This window comes from Nuphar pumila, chromosome 2 (assembly GCF_984573655.1).
Source record: "Nuphar pumila chromosome 2, dmNupPumi1.hap1.1, whole genome shotgun sequence".
NCBI lineage: Eukaryota > Viridiplantae > Streptophyta > Magnoliopsida > Nymphaeales > Nymphaeaceae > Nuphar > Nuphar pumila.
Window position 1 is genome coordinate 135,888,407 of NC_143250.1, and position 24,642 is coordinate 135,913,048.

The 24,642-nt window shown below is 36.3% G+C and overlaps 1 protein-coding gene across 1 annotated transcript in view; it reads right to left on the bottom strand.

Annotated features, from left to right (window-relative positions):
• Positions 1 to 4,240: 4,240 nt before the first annotated feature.
• Positions 4,241 to 24,642, bottom strand: part of LOC149847219 (Vacuolar protein sorting 55 (VPS55) family protein) — a 41,983-nt gene continuing 21,581 nt past the window's right edge. Inside the window, exons 2-4 of the mRNA XM_089996874.1 lie at positions 5,527 to 5,566; positions 5,342 to 5,426; positions 4,241 to 4,557 (exon numbers count right to left, since the gene is read on the bottom strand). Coding sequence (XP_089853000.1) covers positions 4,374 to 4,557; positions 5,342 to 5,426; positions 5,527 to 5,566 — 309 coding nt within the window. The 3' untranslated portion in view covers positions 4,241 to 4,373. The remainder of the gene's footprint in view (positions 4,558 to 5,341; positions 5,427 to 5,526; positions 5,567 to 24,642) is intronic.

A 24,642-nucleotide genomic window follows, 5' to 3' on the forward strand; every position in this document is an offset into this window, starting at 1 on the left:
GACATTCACAAGTCGCCCCTACCAGGTGAGCGGAGCCCTTGTGGGCAACATGGACACACTTGATAAGTTCGGAATTGAATAACATAGTCACAAGGGAGGATTCCATGAACACTAGCAGCCTCTTCCATGACATATTTACTTGGAACTAGCTTAAATCCCATCTAAAGTACTGGTCCAAAACAAAAAATAATTGGATTTTGCAAGTACAAATTCAATTCAAATGTCCATTTGGATCTTATTTTAATATTTTAAGGATCCAAATTTGTAATAACATTTCAGATATGGAACCATTATCCAACGATATTGGATCTATTCTCATTACTAACTCCTATGCAAGGGTAAGGACATAATCACTTTTACACCCTTTGACACATTAGAGCTTTCAGTTTGGCTCAAATTCAGACAAATTCAGCTCCGAACCCAACGGGGGTACGTTCGATTATCTTTGGATTAGAGATCCAAGGTTTTTGAAGTAGAGATCCTCCGATTAAAGTCCGACCCCCAACTGTACTTGAAAACCTCGGTTTTGGAGCGGTTTTGGATAAGAAGGTTGGATCAAGGCATGGGCCCCATGCCTCAATCCTGTTTTTCTTAGAAATCCAAGGTAATCAAACACACCCTTCAATATTAAAGTCAGCCAAAAAAAACAAGAACTGTAGACACCCCAATTTTAACACATCATAATTCTATGGATTTTATACAAATGATCGTTTTCTCAAAACACCGATGTTTTATGTTCAAAATGATTGGATCCACTTTAAAGGAATTTTTGGCCTAGAAAATGATGTTTTCAAGCTTTTCATCAAAAAGATAAGTTGAAGATAACATCATAAAATTTTCAACGCACTAAAAATTACATCAAACGGACACTCCGATCAAAAGATATGGCCAAAACATAGTTTTTAGCTTATTTGGATTTGTTTTTTGATCCACATCCAATCTATGGTGTCACCCTGCCTGTGAGTTGCCGCCCAAATTCACTTTTTTCCCTAAGTAATTGGATCAAGAACGTAGTGACCATTCTAAGTTTGGATCTAGACCCAAGTTGCTGCCTAAACTGAATGGATTTGGATCAAATTCATTTCAGTTGTCACCATTTATGTTTGGATCTGTATCAAGACCAAACCAAGTTGTCACCCTAACTAAGTTGTAGTCCTAACAGTTTGCATCCAGACCCAATCTAGTCTAATTTGTCGCCCTTGCATTTGGATCTGGATCAAATCCAAGCCAGGTTGTTGCTTGTATAGCCTACTGGACCCATTTTGTTCAAACCGTAACCTAGGTTATCGCCCAAGCTAGTTACCCATTTTGTTTAGACGACAACCTAGGTTTTTGCCCAAGCTAACAGGGTGTCACCTGGACCCAAAATTATTGTTTTGGATTTAGTTCTCACTTGAAAGGAGTTTTTGATCTTAGAACTTGACAAAACTCGTCTCATAAACCTTAAAAGACCCTAGCTTGGCCCCCTCAACCTGACTTGTTCAATGAGTTAAACCTCTTTCCACTAAGAGCTTATCACATTATTCTTCTTCCAAGCTTCTGCATGGCTCTTGAATATGGATCTTTTGGCTCATATTCTCGTAGATCTAAGTTCAGGACCTAATCTTGTACCTATAAACAAGTGACGTATCCCCTAGTCCAGCATCTATGATCTTGAAACCTCTGCATCCAACTATGCTAGATTGACATCGGTCTAGTGCACCCCTACATGGAACCTAGACCCCACCCCTGATCTAGATACTTGTCTCACCCACTCTCAAGAGACTCTGCCTAGTCGAAGCTCTGCTAATTCGTCGCCACACTTGTCACCATCGACCATCGTAGAAAGGGCTATTTAAGCCTAAAGTGACTCATATTCGTGTGTTTTTTTATTTTATTTGTTATTTTATTCAATTTAAGTGTGAATTTGTTTGACAGATCATATTTGTCTTTTTTTTTGTTTTTTCGAGTCTTGGTAGTGTCTCTGCACTTCAAGGTCACTTGTTTTTTATAAGACTACGTACGAGGTACATTGATTTGCATGCCATAGCCAAGATAGAGGGGGCTGGCGTTCTTGGCCAGGTTGATCCCTTCTCACTAGAGAAGAAAAGATGCTCAAATTGCAAGCGAGGATGTCATTTTTACAATAAAATCTTGATCTAGTCCAACCAAAACATTGTTGAAGATAGTCAGATCTAAACAAAGAATGGTGATCGTGATGGGATTTTTACTTATTCATATGAACACATAGCAAGGATTGAGCTTACAAAAGGTAAAGGATGCCATATCAAAGTAACTTCTCCCATAAAGTTGCCTAAGGGGGTTGGCATAGTGAGGTGGGGCCATGACCACTATATGGGCAGTCAAGGTTCGATTCCTGCGAGAGTCACCTCTCTGTGCAAGGCGACGCGCAACATAGGCCCTGGGAAGGGGGGTCCTAGCCTCGGAGTTTTACGCTGCCAGCACGATGACGACAGATATGGCAAGCTTAGCCAATTATCCATTTTTGTAGCCCAGTCCTAGCCCAGCCCTGACTGCAGCAAATAGTTTGATTTGTCCATATGAAATAGATTTTTACATGAATCCTAGCTACGCCCCTGGTTGGTGGGGGCCATGACCACTATATGGGCAGTCAAGGTTCGATTCCTATGAGAGTCACCTCTCTATGCAAGGCGACACCCAACATAGGCCCCGGGAATGGGGTCCTAGCCTCAGAGTTTTACGCTGCCAGCACGAGTGCGTGGTGCGGTTTCTTCAGGTTATAAAAAAAAATCTCTCATAAAGATAAGAACCAATAAGAAAAGAGTGAAGGCAGCAAAATTATGTGCACGTGACGTAACAATTATTATAAAAAAAAAAAACTTATCATAGAAAGAGATATTTATGAAAAAGAAACATTAAGCAAAAGAGATAGAAAGAGAGAGCGCTTGGGGGTTTTATTATTGGTTAAAAAATCCACCTATTACTTAAATATTTATTAGTTTGACTACTCTATCATATAGGTCTTGATTTTTTACTGATCTATTGCAAATAGTATTTTAATTTTTAAATTTTTAACAACTTTTGATTAAGATGACAAAAATTAAGCGTTTAACTAAATATCAGTTTTTAAAATCTCTAGGATGTAGATGATTTCTAACATTAAATATTTTCACGTTTAAATAGATGAGGCACAGATGGTAGTAAGCCTTTCATGCCTAACACTGATTCCACATTATTTATTGTATTAAGATTAAACTTGCCACGTGTCTATGGTAGTGGCTCAATTTCTTTACTAAATATTATTAACATTTTACTCATTTTTTTGCAGGCAGTAATGAGGAACAAAACAGGGGAATTTGAGCGGCGATAGGAATTATATTTGGCCTTATATATCTTCAATCCTTCAATTTGTACTATTAAATTTTTTCATATTTAAACAACAGATGTTATTATGCCACTCGTTACACGTTTTGATAATGATGATTATTTAGGTTATTCATGGTATGAGGACAAAGAGGAAAGCGTATCTTTTTTTTTTTTTTTTTTACATGAAAAAAAAAATGACATATACACTGAGAAACCACCACCAGGATCAGAAACCTAACAGCACTAGTTTGGACTGCAGTATTTCCGGTTGCTGTCCTGGCAGCGTAAAACGTGTGCATGGTTGCAACTCAGTTTTATTGGTAAACATTTTAAAGTTGAGTGGCCAAAAGAATTGGCTTCTGTAATTAACAAGACGTGGACATGGTTGTAGATGAGTTTGATTGATAAACATTTTTTCTATTTTTCCACCCAATAGTAAGGAACCAAATGAGTCGTTTTGAATGGCAAAGCAGATTAACTTTTTGAATTTATACATTCCTTTACCAACCAAACATTAACATTTGCTATCATCCAACAAGAGGAGGGAGCCGCCTTGATCTTTTCCCCTTTATATATAGTATAGATATAGAAATAGATTTATTGTCATTGTTATACTCTCTCTCTCTCAGAGTAGCTAATGTTCATGTAATTGTCTTGGAGAAGGCAGACATGATACTCATGAAAGGAATCTTTATCATCAAATGGAAGCTTACATGACACGACAAAGTTCTATCCCAAGCTTAATCACACTGTAATACTGTCAAAGACTTGACAGGCTCTTATGAACAGAAGTCCCTCCAACATTGTTCCATTGCATTTAGTTGGATGCCCAGCGAACACAAACAAAGTGTTGTCCAAGAATGCTTTCAATCTGACAGATGGCAGAAAAATTAAACCAAAAAACTAACGCAGAAAACAGCAAACTTCCACATTTTGGATATATATTAAATTGAAAAAGCATCTTCTTTCAGCCTCCAAGTAAAATATACATATTTTCCTTTATTTGTACAGATAACGGTTAACGGGTTAAGCAATACAAAATAGCTTCACCAATCTTCCTCAAGGCTCACTCTATGGAAACACAAAACCGTGCAAACAAGAATGAAGAAGGAAGTAAACTCGATGAACATTGCACCGGTTTCGATCAGATGGGCGTGTCTCAAAATTGCAGGGATGGCAATACTTCCAACAGCAGATGCACCAGTTAGGAATTTTGCAGCATCTATCCATCTGTCAGAACAATAAACACTGCAAAAAATCAACACCAATCATGTAAAAGTAAACAGGACAACTAGACCATATTAACAATTTGGATTGCATAAGACACGAGGATTGAATACTACTGAAAGCCTTCATTTTTAACATTGCTAGTTCTAGTCTTGGTGTCCTACTCGACTAGAGTCTGGTAATCCAGGAACTTTTCAGCAAGGAAGTCTATCAAGAATACAAAATTTAAAAAAAAAAATCATTTTGCAAAAATAAATATTCAAACTTAATGAACACCAAACAGTTTCCTACTCAACTAGAGTTTGGTAACCCATGAACTTTTCAGCAAGGTGCTCCATTAAGAATACAAAAAAACAAATCATTTATGAAAATAAACATTCCAACTTAATGCACACCAAATAGAGAAATACATCTGGAGAGATTGATTCATGAACTCTGAGCATACTGCAAACTTCTTAGCCACACTAGGATGTTGTCAAAGAACCAAATGATGCAGAGGCTTAGATGCATGAACTCAGACTCCATCTAACGTTTAGGTGACTTTTCATCAAATATGAATTGAACAAAAAGGCACAAAAACCGTAAAGTGGCCGATTTTACATTCTTAAGGATAGTCTTGAGAATATTCAGAAGTAATAATTAACCAACTCAGATTTTAGACAATGTCCACTAGGATTTGCGCTAACTAAGCACAGGTGTGATGATACACGTCTATCCTACTAGAGCAAGCACTGTGTACTGAAGGATTTCTATTATTTACTGAAGAAAAATCAGAAAAATTACTCACCCACCACCGTCTCTGGAGCTCAGGAACTGAGTTGAACCACCACCAAAAAATAAGCAGGGCATAGGCACCAACACATACATGAGAGCTGCAGCCATGTAGAATTACCACAAGTAAATTTCTCTCAATTGTAGAAAAAAATGAAATGCTTCCTTTACTAGAAATATGACACAATTCAAAATATTTACCTGACAGTAAAGGCCACCAGTTGCTATATAAGGCACAAGCCTGCCCAAAAGAGAGGAATAATCTATATATTACATGGTCATTATCAAGATCAAATGCCAAAACTGTATGCAACAGGTCCTAATTGACATTTAGAAATTTCAAGTTAACCTTAATCTTAGAGCGGATTCTTGGTCAGATTTGCCAAAAACCTTAACCAAAAACCCAAAAAAAAATCCCGGTTCCAGACTTCACATAAAACCCAAAACAAAATATATCTGAGACACATACATCATATTAAAAACAAAAGCCCTGCTTTTCCAGGGTTTGCTCCACACCTAAATGAGAAAATGAACACGTATGAAAATGGACATTTTCTCACCATTTTGGGTGTTGAGAAAGGCCCTAATGGAAGTGTTTGCTTCACATCTCATTAATGTAAATGAAAGTTGATTATCACCCATGATGAATTCGTAGCCATTTGATTCCCTCCTTGAGAGCTTTTGACTTGCCCATCCGTCTTCTAAAACTATCCCATCTTTTCTATGATTTTGTCTATTTATTCACATCCGAACTTTCTCTTGCATTCTTGACATATGCTCGAACACAATAATGTCATTGGTGCTCCACTGGCTTATTGTAACCTCTCTCTCTCTCTCTCTCTCTCTCTCTCTCTCTCTCTCTCTCTCTCTCTCTCTCAGAAACTTCATTGAAAAGAAAAAAGAGTTAAAACTTACAACAAAATATATGGGTCGCCCCCTTTTCTAACTGCACATATGAAATGGAACAAAAGACCTCTCATTTTGACTTTTACGACAATACTATAATAATGGACAAGACTGCCCTTAATAAATAATAGAAAATACTACATGAGGTAGCACTGGACAGAGTAATACAACTATATTATATATTTCAACACTTTCCCTCAAACTTGGGATGATGCCAATGGAATCATTCCAAGTTTGGAGAGGAATGACTTCAAATACAAAGCAAGACTCTTCGTAAACACATGTGCACTCTATCCTTAGAGCTTATGTGTTCAAGAGAAATAACTTCATCTTCATATACCTATGTCACAGGGACACTTCAACGTGCCATGGTGTCGGGTTCTCTTGTATACTACTCTTAATAGAAAATTGCATAAAAATGGTGTGTCTCGTATTCTTTTAGCCGTGTCCTTGTGACAGTCATATACTCTCCTTGTAAAGCGACAATCTATCTCAATATGCTTTATTCTCTCAAAAAAAATTGGATTCTTTGCAATATAAATTCCACTCATGTTGCCATAGTACAAGGTAGTTCTCCCACATACACTAACCCCAAGCTCTACTAAGTACACACCCACCAAGTAACAAAGTTCTATTAGTCTCCAAGATATGTTGATTCTTTCTTAATGCAACTTCATTATATTAAGGGTATAAGGACATGACTTTTGATGAGCAATCCCCCATCATGCAAGAAACTCTCAAACATATGACTAAAATATTCACCACTAGAATCAATATGAAGAATCTTAATCTTAGCAATAAACTGTGTTTCAACCATATAGCACAAAGTTTCTTAAAAATCTCAATGAGTTCATTTCTATCTTTCATGAAATAAATCCAAGTGTATCTTGTACAATTATCAACAAAGGTGACAAAGTATGCAAAACCACCCTTAGAAAAAACTGGTGAGACACATCATAATGTACAAGATCAAAGGCTATATCAAACTCCCTATCACTAGACCCAAAAGGTATAACATAAGATTTAGCCAAACTACAACTCTCACACTCATGAATTGACTATTTTATACCCATCTAAACTCCTCGAAGACACCAAATGTTGCAACCTAAAGCTGAAAATATAACCCAGTCTCTAGTGCCACAAAGCAGACTCATCCAAAACTGCAACTCCCAACCCGAAACCAACTCCATATCTCCTCTAAGTACTCATATCCGGCCAATCCAAGTAGTACAAATTCCCTCTCCTTATGGACAATCTCAATGCTCCTCTCTAACAGTTGATCTTGATAATTTAGTCAACAGAAATAAGATTCATAGCAAGAGAAGAGACATGATAAACTTGCAAAATATTCAATTTACTTCCGGGAGAAGAATTGGAAGTAATGGATTTAACTTTAAAGACAAACATAGAAGACTCATCTAGAGTGCAAAACATATCACTGCACAGATGTCAGTTGGTTAAGTTAGACTCATGAGCAGTCATATGAGATAATGCTCATGCGTCTATCAACCAAATAGGATAATTAATATAGATACCCGCATAAGTAGTACTAGAAGATGAAAGAGAAGGAGAGGATGCACAATGACTGACTAAACTAAGAGTCACAACTGTTGCATCTACTCCAAAGACTGTAACTGACTACCACCCAAATGCTCAGAAGAACTCACTGCATAAGGGGTAGTAGACTAAGTATGCCCACAGCTATCAACTTTCCCATCCTTGGGTCTCCATCCTTCTCCAATGGAAGGAGCTACAAAGACTCTACCCTTCTGCATTAAGTTTGGGCATGTATTTTTCATATGATCATATCTTCTACAATAAGTGACACTGAATTGAATTCATATCTCCTCTAGTACCTCCAGATTTACCACCTCCTGACTGCTGGGCTACTGCAAGCATTGTCTCCTTTAAAGACTGAGAGCTAAGAGACTTAATCTCAGTCACTTTCAACAGCAACTCTGTCAAAGTCTGGGCAAAGATAGGGAGGAAAGGACAGTGAAGAATGCCATTGCAAATGCTATCAAACTCGGGATGAAGTGCCATTAGAAAATCAATTATACACAGCTAGTCTCACTTTTGCACTCTATGCACTCATCACACTTCATGCACTTGGTGTAAGGTAACATCAAGGCTAAGGCATCAGGTAGATGCTAGAACCTAGCAAAGAACACTTGAATAGACTCATTTCCCTGTCTTAATGCCTTAAGTTATTGCTCTAGCTGATACCTTTTAGCCCAGTTTGACTGTTTATAAATTTGCTTAATATACCCTCAAGCATCTTTAGCTGCTTCATAGTTCAAAATATTGACTACAATATTTTTCTCCACAATACCCAAGAGACATGATTTAAATTTGGCATTGTCCTCCCATTCTACAATATCGGTGTCATAATTTGCATCACCCTTCTTTAGCTTAGATTTGGTACCACCTAAGTACCTTAGGTGCCCAAATCTCTTTACCACTGTCCTTATAAATTCAATCCAACAGGCATAATTTGTGCCATCAAGTTTGATGGAAATGATTTGAATGGTTTCCTTCTTCTACATAACTCACCAAACAATCAACTACAATATTTAAAAATCTTGCACAAAGCAAAGTACAGAAAATTGAATCACAGTTACAGCAAGCAAACACTACAAAACTTCAAGGATAAGCACTACCAATGGGAAGCCAAAACTGATACCTACAAGAACCACACAAGAGTCACCACCCAAAATGCTACAATAGGTAATGCCAGCAAAAATATCACTATACTGGTGCCAGCAGGCAATTATTACTACCTCCAGTAATATCAAGACACCAGCAACACCAAAACTTGACTATAGAATAAAGAACCAGTTACCGCCCAATACAAAACACCCAAACCATCAATAGAATTCACTTGAATCTCAATATTAGGCACCCAAATCACATTCAAAGGCTTACTAACTCAAAAACGCCCTGAATCCATCTGATTTGCATACCCAAAAGCTACCAATAAGACCAAATGCATCAGATCAATCAAACTGGACTTTATTTGGCATGAAATCCACAATATAGAGAAAAAAATGTAGAAAAACCAATGACTCCGATTTACACGATTCTCGATACAAACAGCTAAAATCAACACCTAGTAAAATCCTACATCAATCAAAGAAAACTCAACTCCGATGCTGACATCAGCAACTCAAAAAATGAACCCCAATGGCTAGTTCTGTTTGACTGAGGATGAAGCATTTAGCACCTCCAAATCATGCTCTAATGGCTCCTCTCCAGTCTAGATATGGCTCTGAGATCATATCAAGCAAAGAAGAAGAAGATGCACAAAAGAGGGTGTGAGAGAAAACTATTCAAAGAAACTTCATTCAAAAGAAAAGAGTTACAACATATATGGACCCCCCCCCCCCAAACGGCACATCTGAAATGGGACAACAAAAGAGCTCTTACTTTGACTTTCACAACAATACTACAATAATGGACAAGACTGCCCTTAATAAATAATAGAAAAGACTAGTGGTAGCACCTGTAATGAAATATGCGGAAAAGAAATGTATGTCCTACAATGGACATTCACACATAGAAATCAAAGAACAAGTCCAAAAGAGGACATACACAAAAGCCAATAATGGCTAGAAAGCATAAAATCTTATAAATGCACTAAAGGGCTTGAAGAAGCCACACATTACAAAGGGGGAGACCCCACTTATTTATAGGCAAGAGAGGAGTGAGAGAGGGTTTAGAGAAAGGAGAGAAAAGGCACCATTGGGAGACCCAACAAGGTGTTGTTGGGCTCCCAACGGTCACAATTGTGACCGTTAGGGGCCCAACGACTCCTTGTTGGGCCCCCCAATGAAGGTGCATTTAATGCACAAAAAAGAAAAAGAAAAAATAAAGAAAAAGGAAAAAAAGGAAAAAGAAAAAGTAAAAAAAGGAAAAAGACTATACTGCCCCTATTGGGCGATTTTACAGAAATACCCCTTATCGGGTATGGGTGAATATATTTATATATATATATATATTTATATATATATATATATATAAATATATTGATTACATGTATATTTTAACACCCCCCCTCAAGCTTTATGGGGATACAACCGAAAGCTTGTTGAGAAGAAACATGAAACGAGGAGTAGCAAGAGCTTTAGTGAAGAAGTCCGCCAACTGGTACTCGGATGTGACGTAGGGCAGTGCTATGGTTCCTTTTAAGTATTCATCTCGAACATAGTGGCAGTCCATCTCTATGTGTTTAGTCCGCTCATGGAAGGTGTGATTGCTTGCAATGTAAATGGCACTTTTGTTATCACAACACATCTTCGAAGGAGTGGAGATGATTACGCCCATATCATTGAGGAGATTGTTAAAATGTATCATTCAACATTTGTAATATTATATATATTTTATATATATATAAAGTATAATACATATTCATATATGGTATATATGCATATGTATTATCCTAATTATATATATAAAATATATATTTCTCTATTTATAGGCATAGGGGTAGTTTAGACATTTCTAGTTTTACGCATATTCCATTTGGAATATGTTTGTAATTTTTATCTTTTATTTTATTTTTTATTTTTTCCTTTTTTCATGGTTTGCGCAACCTAGGATGGCTCCCCAAAGAGTCGTTGGGGAGCCCCCAACGGTCACAAATGTGACCGTTGGGGGCTCCCAACGACTCCTTTGGGAGCCCCCTAGGTGGCCCCTTTCTTGTGTTATAAATAGGGGTCTCCCCCTTTGTATTTTCTACTTCTTGAGGGAGCTTATGCTCCATTGTAATGGGGTTTTTACCCCTTCTCCATTATTCTTCAATGATATGCAACTTATGACTTTATGTCATATTTTTCCCTTTTTATGGGTTTTATGTGTTAGCACATTATGTGCTTATGTTGTTTCCCTTTAATGGGTATATTTGCACTCCACGTGCATAAGTATGGGTTCATTATTGAACCCAATGTATTCCAAGTCACTCTCTAACATGGTATCAAAGCGAGGTCATGATGGGGCTGTCTCTTGGTGCAACGGAAAGCGTGTCGCTCAAGAAATGGTGAAGTATTCATTGCTCTTCCTAAAGTATTATGCTTTTGAAGTTATTTGGTATGTATCCCTTTTCTTAAAGTATTATGCATTTAAAAATATGTTTCTTGCATATAGTTTGTTCGTTTAATGGTTATGATAGTTGAATTATGTCTTTTCACATTTCGTGTGCTCGTATATTTTAAAATTATCTCCCTCAAATTTGGTGAACTCGTTTGTTGTTCAAATATATAATTTATGTTTATCAAACTACTCATCGCATATAATAGCAATTTATGTTTTTTTTTAATTACCTTCAATTATGTGAGATTTATAATTCTTACATAACTATCTCATGATTGACCTATAAGTTATTTTTTAAAATTATATATATGATTTCTTGCTAAAGTAATGATCTTTGCTTAAAATTTCTTAACTCTCATATGAACTCTAAGTTGATTTGAGTTCCTCTTTTGATTATGAATTTTAGTGCATTCTTTGAAAAATTTGATATAATCCTTATATGAAAATCTCTCTTATCTAAAAATCTTTGTTGAATCTTAAAGTAGTTCTTGTTAATGATAACTTATAAGAACTCCTAAAAGTTTTTCAATGTTTCTTTTTTGAAAAATTGTTTATGATAAACCATTAGGAAAGATTTTTTAAAAAGAATTTCTCACACTACATAGAGTGCATAGTTCATCTTTTGCATCCTTTTGGTATAAATGATTTCATTTTTCATCTTGTTGGTTTGTATTTTTCATAAGGTTTCGAAACCTCTTAATAATATCTTTTAAAAATGCCTACATTGGCCATAATATGGTTTTCTTTGTCCTCAATTGCAAATTGTTAAAGTTTGAGAATTTCAAGCATTGCTCTTTTTATAAAGTGCATACTTGCTCACTTTTGTGTATTTTTGTGTTTTGTGCACATTTGTTTCTCAAATATTTGCGCTTGTATGCATTCCCTCTTTTTATGAAATACATGCCTTAGTGCATGTTTGTTTACACCTTGGTGTGTATTTGTTCAAGTATTGTATGAGTGCCCTCGTGCACATCTTTTATAAAGCCTTTTGTGCTCACATGTGTATTGTCTCTTCGTAGACATTTTTGCATTATGGAGCCTTTATGCACATTTATTTTTGTGAAAAATATATTTAGATATTGAGTCCTTTTTAAATCATTGTAAGTGCTTTTAGCACTTTGAATGTTTCCGCATATCTCATCACAATCAAAGGTTTTTTTTAAAATTGTTGTATGGGATTTAATCCCAAATTTATAAATTTTCAAGTGTTTTAAATATTCATTCCTTGAGTATTGTGTTAAAGCCTTCTTTGTGAACCATTACGGTTCTTATGATTTCTTTGATTAAAAGCTTGATTGTCTTGATGAATTCTTTATGTTGTTGTGGTTATTGCTTAATAAGTCCTTTTTGGTATAAATGACTTGTTTGAAGATTAAGCATAATTTGTGTTTATACAAAATTGTTGTTATAAAACACATTATTGATTATTGGACCTTTTTGATTCAATTTTTTAATCGGTCCTCTTTTCTTTGAAAAATGATTCCTTAAGTGTTTATTGCCTTTTTGTGGCATTTATATTTGTCCATCACATGTTATTTAATGCATCTTTTATTTGGCCTTATTATTGTTATATTAGAGATGTTTGTTGAGGTGAGTTATGGGCACCTCGTGTTATATCATTTTAGTTTGTCCACCTTCCATATTATAGATGGTTGTTGAGGTGAGTTATGGGCACCTTGGGACTCTAAAATGATTTGTTGTATGATCTCTAATTATGAGTGTGTCACTCATTTTTTCTCTTGTGGCCATTGATATTATGGATGCTTCTATGTAAATGTGATGGACATATGGTGTTTTGAAACCTTAAATGTTTTAAGGTATATTTAAAATCAAGGGTTTTGGGATTATTGCCCAACCTTTTCTTGCTTATGGATCTTATGAGTGCATTTGCACATTTATGTTTTTGTGTTTTTGTGTTTTTGTGTTTTTGCACAAGTGTTCTTAGTGTGTGTATGTTCACACATTTGTTCTCAAGAATTTTTATCGATTATAGTATCTTGTTGAAGATATTTTTTACATGCATTTATTCCAAAATGTTATTGTTATGAGAATTCTTTTTAAAAGGAATATTATGTTAATTCAAGGTTTTATTGTTGTCATTACAAGTTTATTGTCTCAAAAGTCTTTTCCTTTTATGCCCATTATCTAAGTGTCATCATATGTAGACAAGAATTTTATTACACCTTCGTGTGTTTTTAGCCCTTTGTTGGCTTTTGCTCTCTTGGTCTAGTAGCTGAACACACTTGTCTTGAGTGATCTTATATGTAGACAAGACACGTTGATTCACACCATCGTGTGTGATCTTAGTCCATGTTGGCGTTTGTGTTCTTGTTCAAGTCGCTTAGATGTATGCCCATGGTTGGCTTATTTCACTCATTTCAAGTGCCATCTTATATAGACAAGAGATGTTTTATGTTTTAGCCCATGGTTGGCTTATTACTCTTGTTCTAATAGCTGAACATACTTGGTTTTAAGTGTATTTTTACGTAGACAAGAGATACTTTTTAGTCCATGTTGGCATGTATTCTCTTGCTCTTGTCGTAGATGCACTTATTTCAAGTATTAATATATGTAGACAAGATGTTCGTTTACACACCTTTGTGTGTGTCTTTGGCCTTTAAATGGCTTTATATTCTTGATCTAGTAGCTTATACACTTGATTTATGGGTTTTGGAGGACTAATGAGGAAGTTGTTTGTAATGAATAAACTATTATTGAAATTTGCAAAATTCCATTCATGACTTGTGTTTTTCAAGTAAATCATCTTTTTGATATGCATATCAAGTTGATTTCTTAGCATTTAATCTATATATTAAGTGCTTATGGTTTTTGCCACCCTTATATGTAAAATGTTTTTTTCATTAAGTGTGACTTTCATAAATGTTTTTAAAAAAAAAAAAAAACCTTGTGAACTCTTGGGTTTATTTTGCCTAAAGTATGCTTGGAGACTTCGTTTCTCTTTTTTGGAAATTCACTACATGTTTGAAGCATGTTTTAGTTCTTTGAGTATCAATTCATATTATGATTCGTATATGCATATGCTCTTTATGGCCTTTTTTTGGACTCTCATTCAATAAAGCATATGTATGTTATGCCTCTTCGTAAGCTTCTTGTGGTATCCCTTTGTGGATCATTTTGTTATTCCCCATTATGGGGTTATATTTGTCCAATGTTGGACCTTATGAATGCATTATGCATTCTTGTAATTTATTTTTGCATAATGTGCTTCCGCTCATTTTTGTTTTAACATAATGTATGATTTAGAAACTTTGGTTTTCTAAATTTTTCGTTTCATGCTAAAGTAAGTATCATATTATAGATAAATTTTTGCACCTTGTTAGGAATGTTCCTTTTTGAGTAAAGTGCAAATGTATTTTTTACTTGTTCTTTGTTGTTTTCTTTTCTCAGGATCTTGAAGATAAGAGAAAAGGAAGTCCCTTGGATAGAAGGTGCTCATCGATAAAGACATTGGAGGAAGATATTTACAATGACATTCGTTCTGAAAGCTCTTGAAGCTTTGAGATTCTTCCTCTTGCCGTCTTCAACCTTTTTGTTCCCCCACGCAAAGCTTGAGGGGGGGTGTTAAAATGTATCATTCAACATTTGTAATATTATATATATTTTATATATATAAAGTATAATACATATTCATATATGGTATATATGCATATGTATTATCCTAATTATATATATAAAATATATATTTCTCTATTTATAGGCATAGGGGTAGTTTAGACATTTCTAGTTTTACGCATATTCCATTTGGAATATGTTTGTAATTTTTATCTTTTATTTTAATTTTTATTTTTTCCTTTTTTTCATGGTTTGCGCAACCTAGGATGGCTCCCCAAAGAGTCGTTGGGGAGCCCCCAACGGTCACAAATGTGACCGTTGGGGGCTCCCAACGACTCCTTTGGGAGCCCCCTAGGTGGCTCCTTTCTTGTGTTATAAATAGGAGTCTCCCCCTTTGTATTTTCTACTTCTTGAGGGAGCTTATGCTCCATTGTAATGGGGTTTTTACCCCTTCTCCATTATTCTTCAATGATATGCAACGTATGACTTTATGTCATATTTTTCCCTTTTTATGGGTTTTATGTGTTAGCACATTATGTGCTTATGTTGTTTCCCTTTAATGGGTATATTTGCACTCCACGTGCATAAGTATGGGTTCATTATTGAACCCAATGTATTCCAAGTCACTCTCTAACAGAGACTTCTAAGCCATACAAGCTCCATGGTTGTAGTGGCCATTGCACGATATTCCGCTTCAGTTGAGGATAATGACACCTTTTGCTGCTTCTTGCATCTCCAAGAGATCATAGAGTCACCTAGGAAAACACAAAAACCGGTAGTTGAGACTCTATCATTAGGGTTTCCTTCCCAATCAGCATCAGTATAAGCAATTAAATCAAGAGATGATGAAGAGGAAAGAAAAACTCCCTTAGTTATGGTGTTTTTAATGTATCTGACTATTCTTAAGACTGCACTCATGTGCACAGATGTAGGTGCATGTTGAAACTGACTGACTGAGTGAATTGCATGAGCTATGTCTGGCCGAGAGATGGATAAGTAGGTCAGGGCCCCAACAAGTTGCCGGTAGGGAGTAAGATTCTCGAGAAGTGTTTCATCTTCCAACCTTAACTTTGCATTGATGACCTCAGGGGTGTCTGCCTTCTTATCATCGGAAATGCCAGATTTGGAACAAATGTCAGCAGCAAGTTTCATCTGAGAGAGAATATACCCTCGGGGAGAGTAGGCAACTTCAATACCTAAAAAATATCTTAAGAAACCAAGGTCAGACATATCAAAATTTTCTTTTAAAACTTTCTTAATATCATGGATTCCTTGTTCATCACTTCCAGTGATGATCATATCATCAACATATAGTAGTAGAATCACTACTGAAGATCCTGCACTTTTCACAAACAACGCAGTGTCAGTATAACATGGACGAAAATTCAAACTAGTCATTACACTGCTAAATTTGTCATGCCAAGCTTTCGAAGCTTGTTTTAACCCATATAGTGCCTTTTTTAGTTTAAGTATTTTGTTTTCACCAATAGATACTCCCGGTGGAGGATCCATATAGACCTCTTCACTTAATTCGCCATTAAGAAATGCGTTCTTAACATCCAATTGATAGATAGGCCATTTTTTAACGGATGCAACTGCAATAAGAGTCCTAACACTAGTCATTCTAGCTACGGGAGCGAAGGTTTCTTCATAATCTATTCCGTACTCTTGAGCATACCCTTTGGCTACCAACCTAGCTTTATAACGCTCTAATGACCCATCACTTTTAGTTTTAATTTTGAAGACCCATCTACATCCAATAGACTTCTTTCCAGTGGGTAATGAAGATATTTCCTAAGTTTTAGCCTTTTCAAAGGCACTAAGTTCTAGTTTCATGGCTTCAACCCATTGAGGAATGTTTTTGGCTTCATTATAGTGTGATGGTTCATGATAAGAGTGTAATGCAATTAGGCATGCCCTATATTTAGGTGTTAGGGACTCATAGGAAACAAACCTATTTGGTGGATTGGAGATCCGGCTAGATCTCCTTAAAGAGGTTTCTTCTATGTTGGAACTTTGAGAATATTTTTCTAACGCACTAATGGGAGTTTCTTGACCACGCCTAGCATAGGTTTGAATTAACCTATTTTCAACATCATTACTTCCATTTTCAACATTACTAAGAGGAGTATCCTCTAAATCATTAGAAACATCCTCAACGTGGGGAGTCACATCTTCTTGAGAGAGAAGATCAAATAAGAAAGCATATTCGCTTTCATCAATATCTTTATTTTTCTCAAAACCGTTCTCATTTTCTAAAAAGGTAACATCTTTGGATACATATAGTTTGTTGCTTTTGGGATCGAAGCACCTAAAACCCTTTTGATTTTCTCCGTATCCTAAGAACACACATTCGATAGCTTTGGGAGATAACTTATCTCTTTTATGTGTAAGGACAAAACACTTACACCCAAAAATTCTTAATCTATTAAAATCGGGTGTTCTTTCAAAAAGTTTTTCATATGGAGATATATTTTGTAGAGATGAGGATATCATCCTATTTATCAAATAAGTAGAGGTTAAGGCGGCTTCGGCCCAATAACATTTTGGAATTTCTTTGGAAATGAGAAGAGTCCTAGAGGTTTCCAAGATATGTCTATGCTTTCTTTCGGCTAGACCGTTTTGTTGGGGAGTCCTAGGACATGACCTTTGATGACAAATTCCATTGGTTTCCAAATATTCTTGAAATTCATTTGATAGATATTCTCCACCGGAATCGGATCGAAGAATGGAGATATTAGTTGAAAATTGATTTTTGACAATTATATGAAACTTTTTAAAAAAGTTAAAGACTTTGGATTTTAGATTGAGAAAATATATCCACACATATCGAGTGAAATCATCAATGAAAGTAACATAATACGAGTATCCTCCTTTTGATATGACCGGAGAAGGACCCCAAACATCCGAATGAACTAGTTCAAAGGGTCTTTTTGACACAAATGTTCTTTTTGGAAAGGGGGTGGATTTCATTTTTCCAAAAATACAACTCTTATAAACAAAATGTTTCTCATTACAAAATTTCTTTCCAAAAGGAAAGGAGTACATTTTTGAGAAGCTTGGATGTCCAAGTCTTTGATGCCAAGTTTCTATATTTTTATCTTGGACATGATTACAAAATGAGTTAGTAGGAAGTTTCAAATTGGTCATGTAGTAGAGATCTCCCCTCCTATGGCCTTGCCCAATCCGCTTCCCGGACTGGAGATCCTGTATAGAGCAATCTTGGGTTGAGAAGGAGATTTCACATCCATGATCACATATTTAAGAGACAGATAAAAGATTTAAATTAAGTTGAGGTACTACTCTTACATTTGGCACAAAAAAATCTTTTGAAAAATCTAAGGTTCCAAAACTTTTAACTTGTAAAGAGGTACCATCGGCGGTGGAAACATAGGAATTTTTGGAGTTGCTACATACATTGGATAGTCCATTTTTAATAGGGGTCATATGAAAAGATGCTCCAGAGTCAAGAATCCAAGAAGGCGTACCTGGAGGAGAAGAAGAGGCAATGGCGGCTCCCGAAGTTGATGGTGACTTGAGTAGGATTTGAAGTGCTTCGGATAGTTGAGCAAGGGAGAAAGACTCTTTTCCTTTCATTGGCTCCTCCTTCTTTTGCGGGATTTCTTCAATAATAGCAACTTTACCTTTTGGAGGTTCATTTATCTTTAGACAATTAGGTCTTATATGACCCGGTTCTTGGCAATGATGGCAAATGGCTTTCCTATAATTGCCATTATAGTTATTTTGCCTCCCAAAGTGTGGAGGCTTGTAGGTTTTCATATGATTGCCGGGTTTAGTCACGGCAAGAACTTCATCTCCTCCTTTAATCATACCAAGACGTGTTTCCTCTTGGCATATTTCGGCTATTGCATCTTCCAAAGGAAGTGGTTTGGATCTATGAAGGAGGGAGGACCTCACTTGTTCATATTCGGGCCTAAGCCCATGTAAAAATTGGAAAAAGTGTTCTTTCTCCATTTGTTCTCTTCGCATTTCCACATCTTCACTTGATACCCATTTAGGTTCAAGAAGAGATAACTCATCCCACAAAGGGCCAAGAGTGCTATAGTAATCTCTTACACTCATTTCACCTTGCTTAATGGTACGAATTTTTTCTTGGATAAAGAATTGACGAGCAAGGTCTTTTTGGGTATACATACCTTTCATAAAGAACCATGCTTCATTTGCTAGGCGGAATTTAGCAATGTTTGCGCAAATCTTTAGCTCCACGTTGTTCATGAACCATGCAAGAATTTTTGCATGCTTACTTTCCCAATCTTCAACCTTGGATTGGTGATCTTCAATAGCCTTCATGCGAGCATTTCCTTCTAGGGCTTTTTCTTGATCACCATCTATTTTCGTAAGTTGAAGTTGAGGTTCCCTAATGGTGCCCATAACGTATCCCCAAAGCTTTTTACCTTTGAGGTTGTTCTCCATGGCGGCGGCCCACATCATGTAGTTAGTACCATTGAACTTGAAGGAGAAATCAATCTTTTGTTCTCCTTCCATTATATAATCAACAATGGAGGACAAGCAAAGAGAGATAGAACAAGACAACTAGCTATATGAATCAAGAGCACAACCAAGGCTCTGATACCATGTAATGAAATATGCAGAAAAGAAATGTATGTCCTACAATGGACATTCACACATAGAAATCAAAGAACAAGTCCAAAAGAGGACATACACAAAAGCCAATAATGGCTAGAAAGCATAAAATCTTATAAATGCACTAAAGGGCTTGAAGAAGCCACACATTACAAAGGGGGAGACCCCACTTATTTATAGGCAAGAGAGGAGTGAGAGAGGGTTTAGAGAAAGGAGAGAAAAGGCACCATTGGGAGACCCAACAAGGTGTCGTTGGGCTCCCAACGGTCACAATTGTGACCGTTGGGGGCCCAACGACTCCTTGTTGGGGCCCCCAATGAAGGTGCATTTAATGCACAAAAAAGAAAAAGAAAAAATAAAGAAAAAGGAGAAAAAGGAAAAAGAAAAGAAAAAGTAAAAAAAGGAAAAAGACTATACTGCCCCTATTGGGCGATTTTACAGAAATACCCCTTATCGGGTATGGGTGAATATATTTATATATATATATTTATATATATATATAAATATATTGATTACATGTATATTTTAACAGCACCAGGCACAGTAATCCAACCATATTAGATATCTCAACGGTCATATTGCACCCTTTATTTGCACTCAAAATATGCTCTAACCCAAAAATAGCATACCCTTCTCATACACTAACATAATTCTCTTCTCCCACAATAAGATCTAGTGTACCCGGAATATACATGGGTCTGTGAACTCCAATGATCATCTACTAATATATCAAGGTCTTTGGTCATCTTAGGCCTGCAATCAGTACACAATTATCCTAGCAAAAATGTCATCATAATGCTCACTGTCCGATTGATACCGCCATCATCAATCACATCCATTTTTGACAGGTTGCTCCTAATGAACATCTGCATCAAGTTTAGTGCCAAGAGATCTGTATTGACTCAACATCATGCTTAAATTCTTGGAGGTGACATTTGCTTGAGTTCATGAAGGTGATTAATGGTACCATCAGCAAAACGGTCCTGGCAAAAAACTAAGCAAGCATAATGTTGTGACTAGGAAGCAGAAGTTCAAAGTGATATAGAAAGTAAAACCAAGAAGCACACATTTTAAAATTTCCAGAAAGCAAAAGCGGTAATCAATTTGAAAGTGAAATCAGAAGCAAAGCAAAGTCAAGAAAATTGAATTTGAAACAAAAAGGGAATCAGATAAAAGAAATAAGAATCAAATAATCAAACCAAAAACAGAGTCAACTGAGAAGCAAACACATATTGTTTTTTCTTGACCAACATGATCCGTGCTACTATTGAGATATGAAATTAAAATTATCACAACCTTAAAAAGTTAAAACTAGGTCACATATACAACTATAATATTATACCTTATCTATTGGCAATTAAATGATAATGGAGTTCTTTGATGTTGTGCTCTATTTTTCTATTCAAAAGTGCATTGCAAATCCTAAAACGGTCATTATATTAAGTGAAATCATAGTGTTCATGGAGTTGGTAGAGAATTACATGAGTAAATTCAGAAACAAGCGGGAAAGAATGTAAAACCGACTAATAGTTTTAACTCTTTTTTAACTAAAATTACTATTTCACGATTTTGTTAAAGCATGCTCAAATGTAGGGATGGCAGTGGACCAGAAACAACGGAGCCCCGCTTCGCCCCGTTTGGACCGGGGATGAAGGGCATGAAACCGGGATGGAGGCGGGGATGAAGGTTAAAATCTATCCCCGTGCGGGGATGGACTTACACTTTCCCCCACCCCGCCCCATCTCAATCCCCGCCTTGCCCCGCCCCGTCCCTAATCCTTCAAGGGATGACTATAGACCAAGGGGAAACGGGGCCCGCCCTGCCTCGCCCCCATTTGGACCGGAGATGGAGGACATGAAACGGAGATGAAGGCGGGGGTGGAGGTTAAAATCCATCCCCGGCGGGGATGGAGGCATGGATGGAGGTTCAGATTTTAAAACGGGGCGGGGGTGGAGACCTTGTCCCCCACCCCCGCCCCGGTCCACTGCCATCCCTACTCAAATGTTTTTCCCCAACTAGAAAGAAAACTCCTATTCTTGAAAATTCATGATTTTTAAGATCCCTAGACCGAAACTCAGGAGAGGAAGTGTGAAATGAAGCATGTGGGAAGAATAAGAGTAAGTGTAGGGAAAGCGGACAGGAGATGCAATGGAAGCATGAGCCAAGCATGCTATATATCTTGCTCCGGAGGTGAGGCATCCCATGCTCCCTACCTCTATATGGTGCTTTCAGAACTCACTCAACAATTTTATAAATAAAAAGCATCTAGACTGATGGACGGTTAAATAAACCAGAACGCTTTTTTTTTTTTTTTTTGTGTGTGTGTGTGGGGGGGGGGGGGGGGGGGGGGTGAATCAATTGATTTAAAATGTATAGCTGGAAAAACCCTTTGATAAGGGGTTTCAGAAGAAAAAAGAGAATGGATTTTGCCAAATCTTTGAAGGGTTAAATGTGTGACATATCATCTTCATCAAAATGCAAGTGATCATCTGCTTCACTTCAAACTAAGATCATGATTAAGACAAGGAGAAAAGTACTAGCATTAACCTACAGGGCACATATGGGAAATGCTTGAACTATAAAGAAGTACTAGAAAAGATCATGATAGCATAAAATCTACCTTACTTCCACCATTGCGAGAAAAAATAATATGAATTAAATGCGCCAAAATCATTCTAAAATGCCTCTCATCTAGTAGTTTTGCACAGGTGGGGGATCATGATTTTACAGTTTGCAAGTGCAAGGACAAAAATAAGATTCGCCGAACTATTATTCACATGCACACTCTCACTCACTTATGCCCGCCATGCACACAAAGTGTATGCACCCGTGGTGCAAGGTCAAAAATGAGATTCAGTGATCTAGAATTCACACACATGCACGCGCAGGCATGCAGCCATGCACACAGATTCGATTGTACTTTATTTTAAAAAATATGGCACCTCTCAATGTCCAGACCACTCTAAAGAAGTAGGAGGAGAAAAGAAAAAACAGAAGCTGCTGCTGAACCAATTCCCAATGAGGAACCGTGAGATAGGATGCTGTTATTTATAGAGTATGAGATAGTCTTTTCTTTACAACAATAGCTATTTTCTTATGCAATAAGGAAACTAAAATACAAAGGTATATTTCCTTATACAAGAGGGAAACTGGATAATAAAGGAAACAACAATTATAAGGAAACCACACAAACAAGGAAACGTGATCTCCTATGCATGCTGAATCTAGGTACTGGATCTGGATCAGATTTGGATCTAGATCCAATATCCAGAGTCATCTGACGTTAGCTCTTGATAGCCTTCCTCAAGTTGAACATGGTAAACACCAATGTTGCCAACTTGGAAGCGGAAGCGGAAAACGATACGGAAAGCGAAAGCGAGAAGCGATGCATTTTAAAATGTATAGGAAGCGGGAAGCGAGGAATAAAAAAAGAAATATAAGAATTGAATGTGAATCAAAATGAAACACAAATAAAAACTAAAATAAAAGTGACTAATATTAAATTTCATGATTTTTTAGTGTAAAAATTAAATTTTAACAAAATATACAAATACTGACTGCTAATTTAGAGAAAGCACATGGAAGTGAGTGAGAAGAGTGAGAAAACATATAAATAACATGAAAAGTTGAATAAGATAACATATAAGAAGAATAAATGAAGCGTGTGGAAAGCATAGGAGATGCGTGAAGGAATCGAGGTTATCATCAAGTTTCAGAAGCGAAGAGTATCACGCTTCCGAAGAAGTTTTCAGGAAGAAAGCTTCACACCTATCTAAGAAGCTTCTGGTAACTCTGATAATCACCATGGACAACTTGGACTTCAAAAACCAAAATTTTTGCTTTGTCAAGCTCTTTGTAAAGAGATCTACTACTTGGATTTTTGAACCAATGAATCTTGCTTCAAATTCTCGGATTTGAATTTGGTTTTTGACAATCATATGGAATTTCCTAAAGAAAGAAAACACATCGGATTTAAAATCAAGGAAGTAGATTCATACATATCTAGTGAAATCATCGATAAAGATGACATAATATGAATATCCTCATTTTGACACGACAGGAGGAGGTTCCCAAACATCTGAATGCACTAATTCAAAAGGTATCTTAGAGACAAAAGTTTTGTTAGGAAAAGTGATGGATTTCATCTTTCCAAATATACAATCTTTGCAAACTAAATCTTTTTTGTTACAAAATGTTTTCCCAAAAGGAAGAAGATACATCTTTGAGTAGCTTGGGTGTCCAAGTCTTTTATTCCAAGTTTCAATATCCTTATCTTGGACATAATTACAAAAATAATTTGAAGGAAGATTTAGATAATTCATGAAGTAGAGATCTCTCCTCCTATGGCCTTGCCCAATCTGCTTCTCGGACCGAAGATCCTGTACGAGACAACCCTTAAATGATAAAGAGATTTCACATTAATGATCATAAATTTGTAAAATGGAAAGGAGGTTTAAATTTAGTTGAGAAACAACCCTAACTTTTGGCACAAAAAAGCTTTGAAAAGGATTTAAGGTTCCAATACTTTTAATTTGCAAATATGTTCCATCGACAGTTGAAACATAGAAAGTTTTTGAGTTAGTGCAGAAATCGAATAGACCATTCTCATGAAGTGTCATATGAAAAGATGCCCATGAATCAACGATCTAAGAAAACATACCTGGAGGAGAAGATGAGGCTATCACGACACCCGATGTAGATGATATTTGAGTAACAAATGAAGTGCCTCCGATAATTGAGCAAGTGAAAATGAATCTCTTCCTTTGATTGGTTCTTCCTACCTTGGTATGGTTTTTTCAACGGACGTCACTTTGTTCTCAGGAGCGTCATATGGCTTGGGAGAATTCACAAATAACCTTCTTGTAGCCACTATTATAGCTATTTTGCCTCCCAAAATGTGGACGCGTGTAAGTTTTTACATGATTGTCAGGTTTGAACACAACTAACACTTTATCTCCTCCTTTTATCATACCAAGACAAGTCTCTTCTTGGCATATTTTGGCAATAGCAACTTCCAAGGGAAGGTGCTTAGATATATGAAGAAGAGAATATCTAACTTGTGTTAAAATTGTATATATATATATATATATATATATATATATATATTATTATGTATATATATATATATTTATATAAATATATATT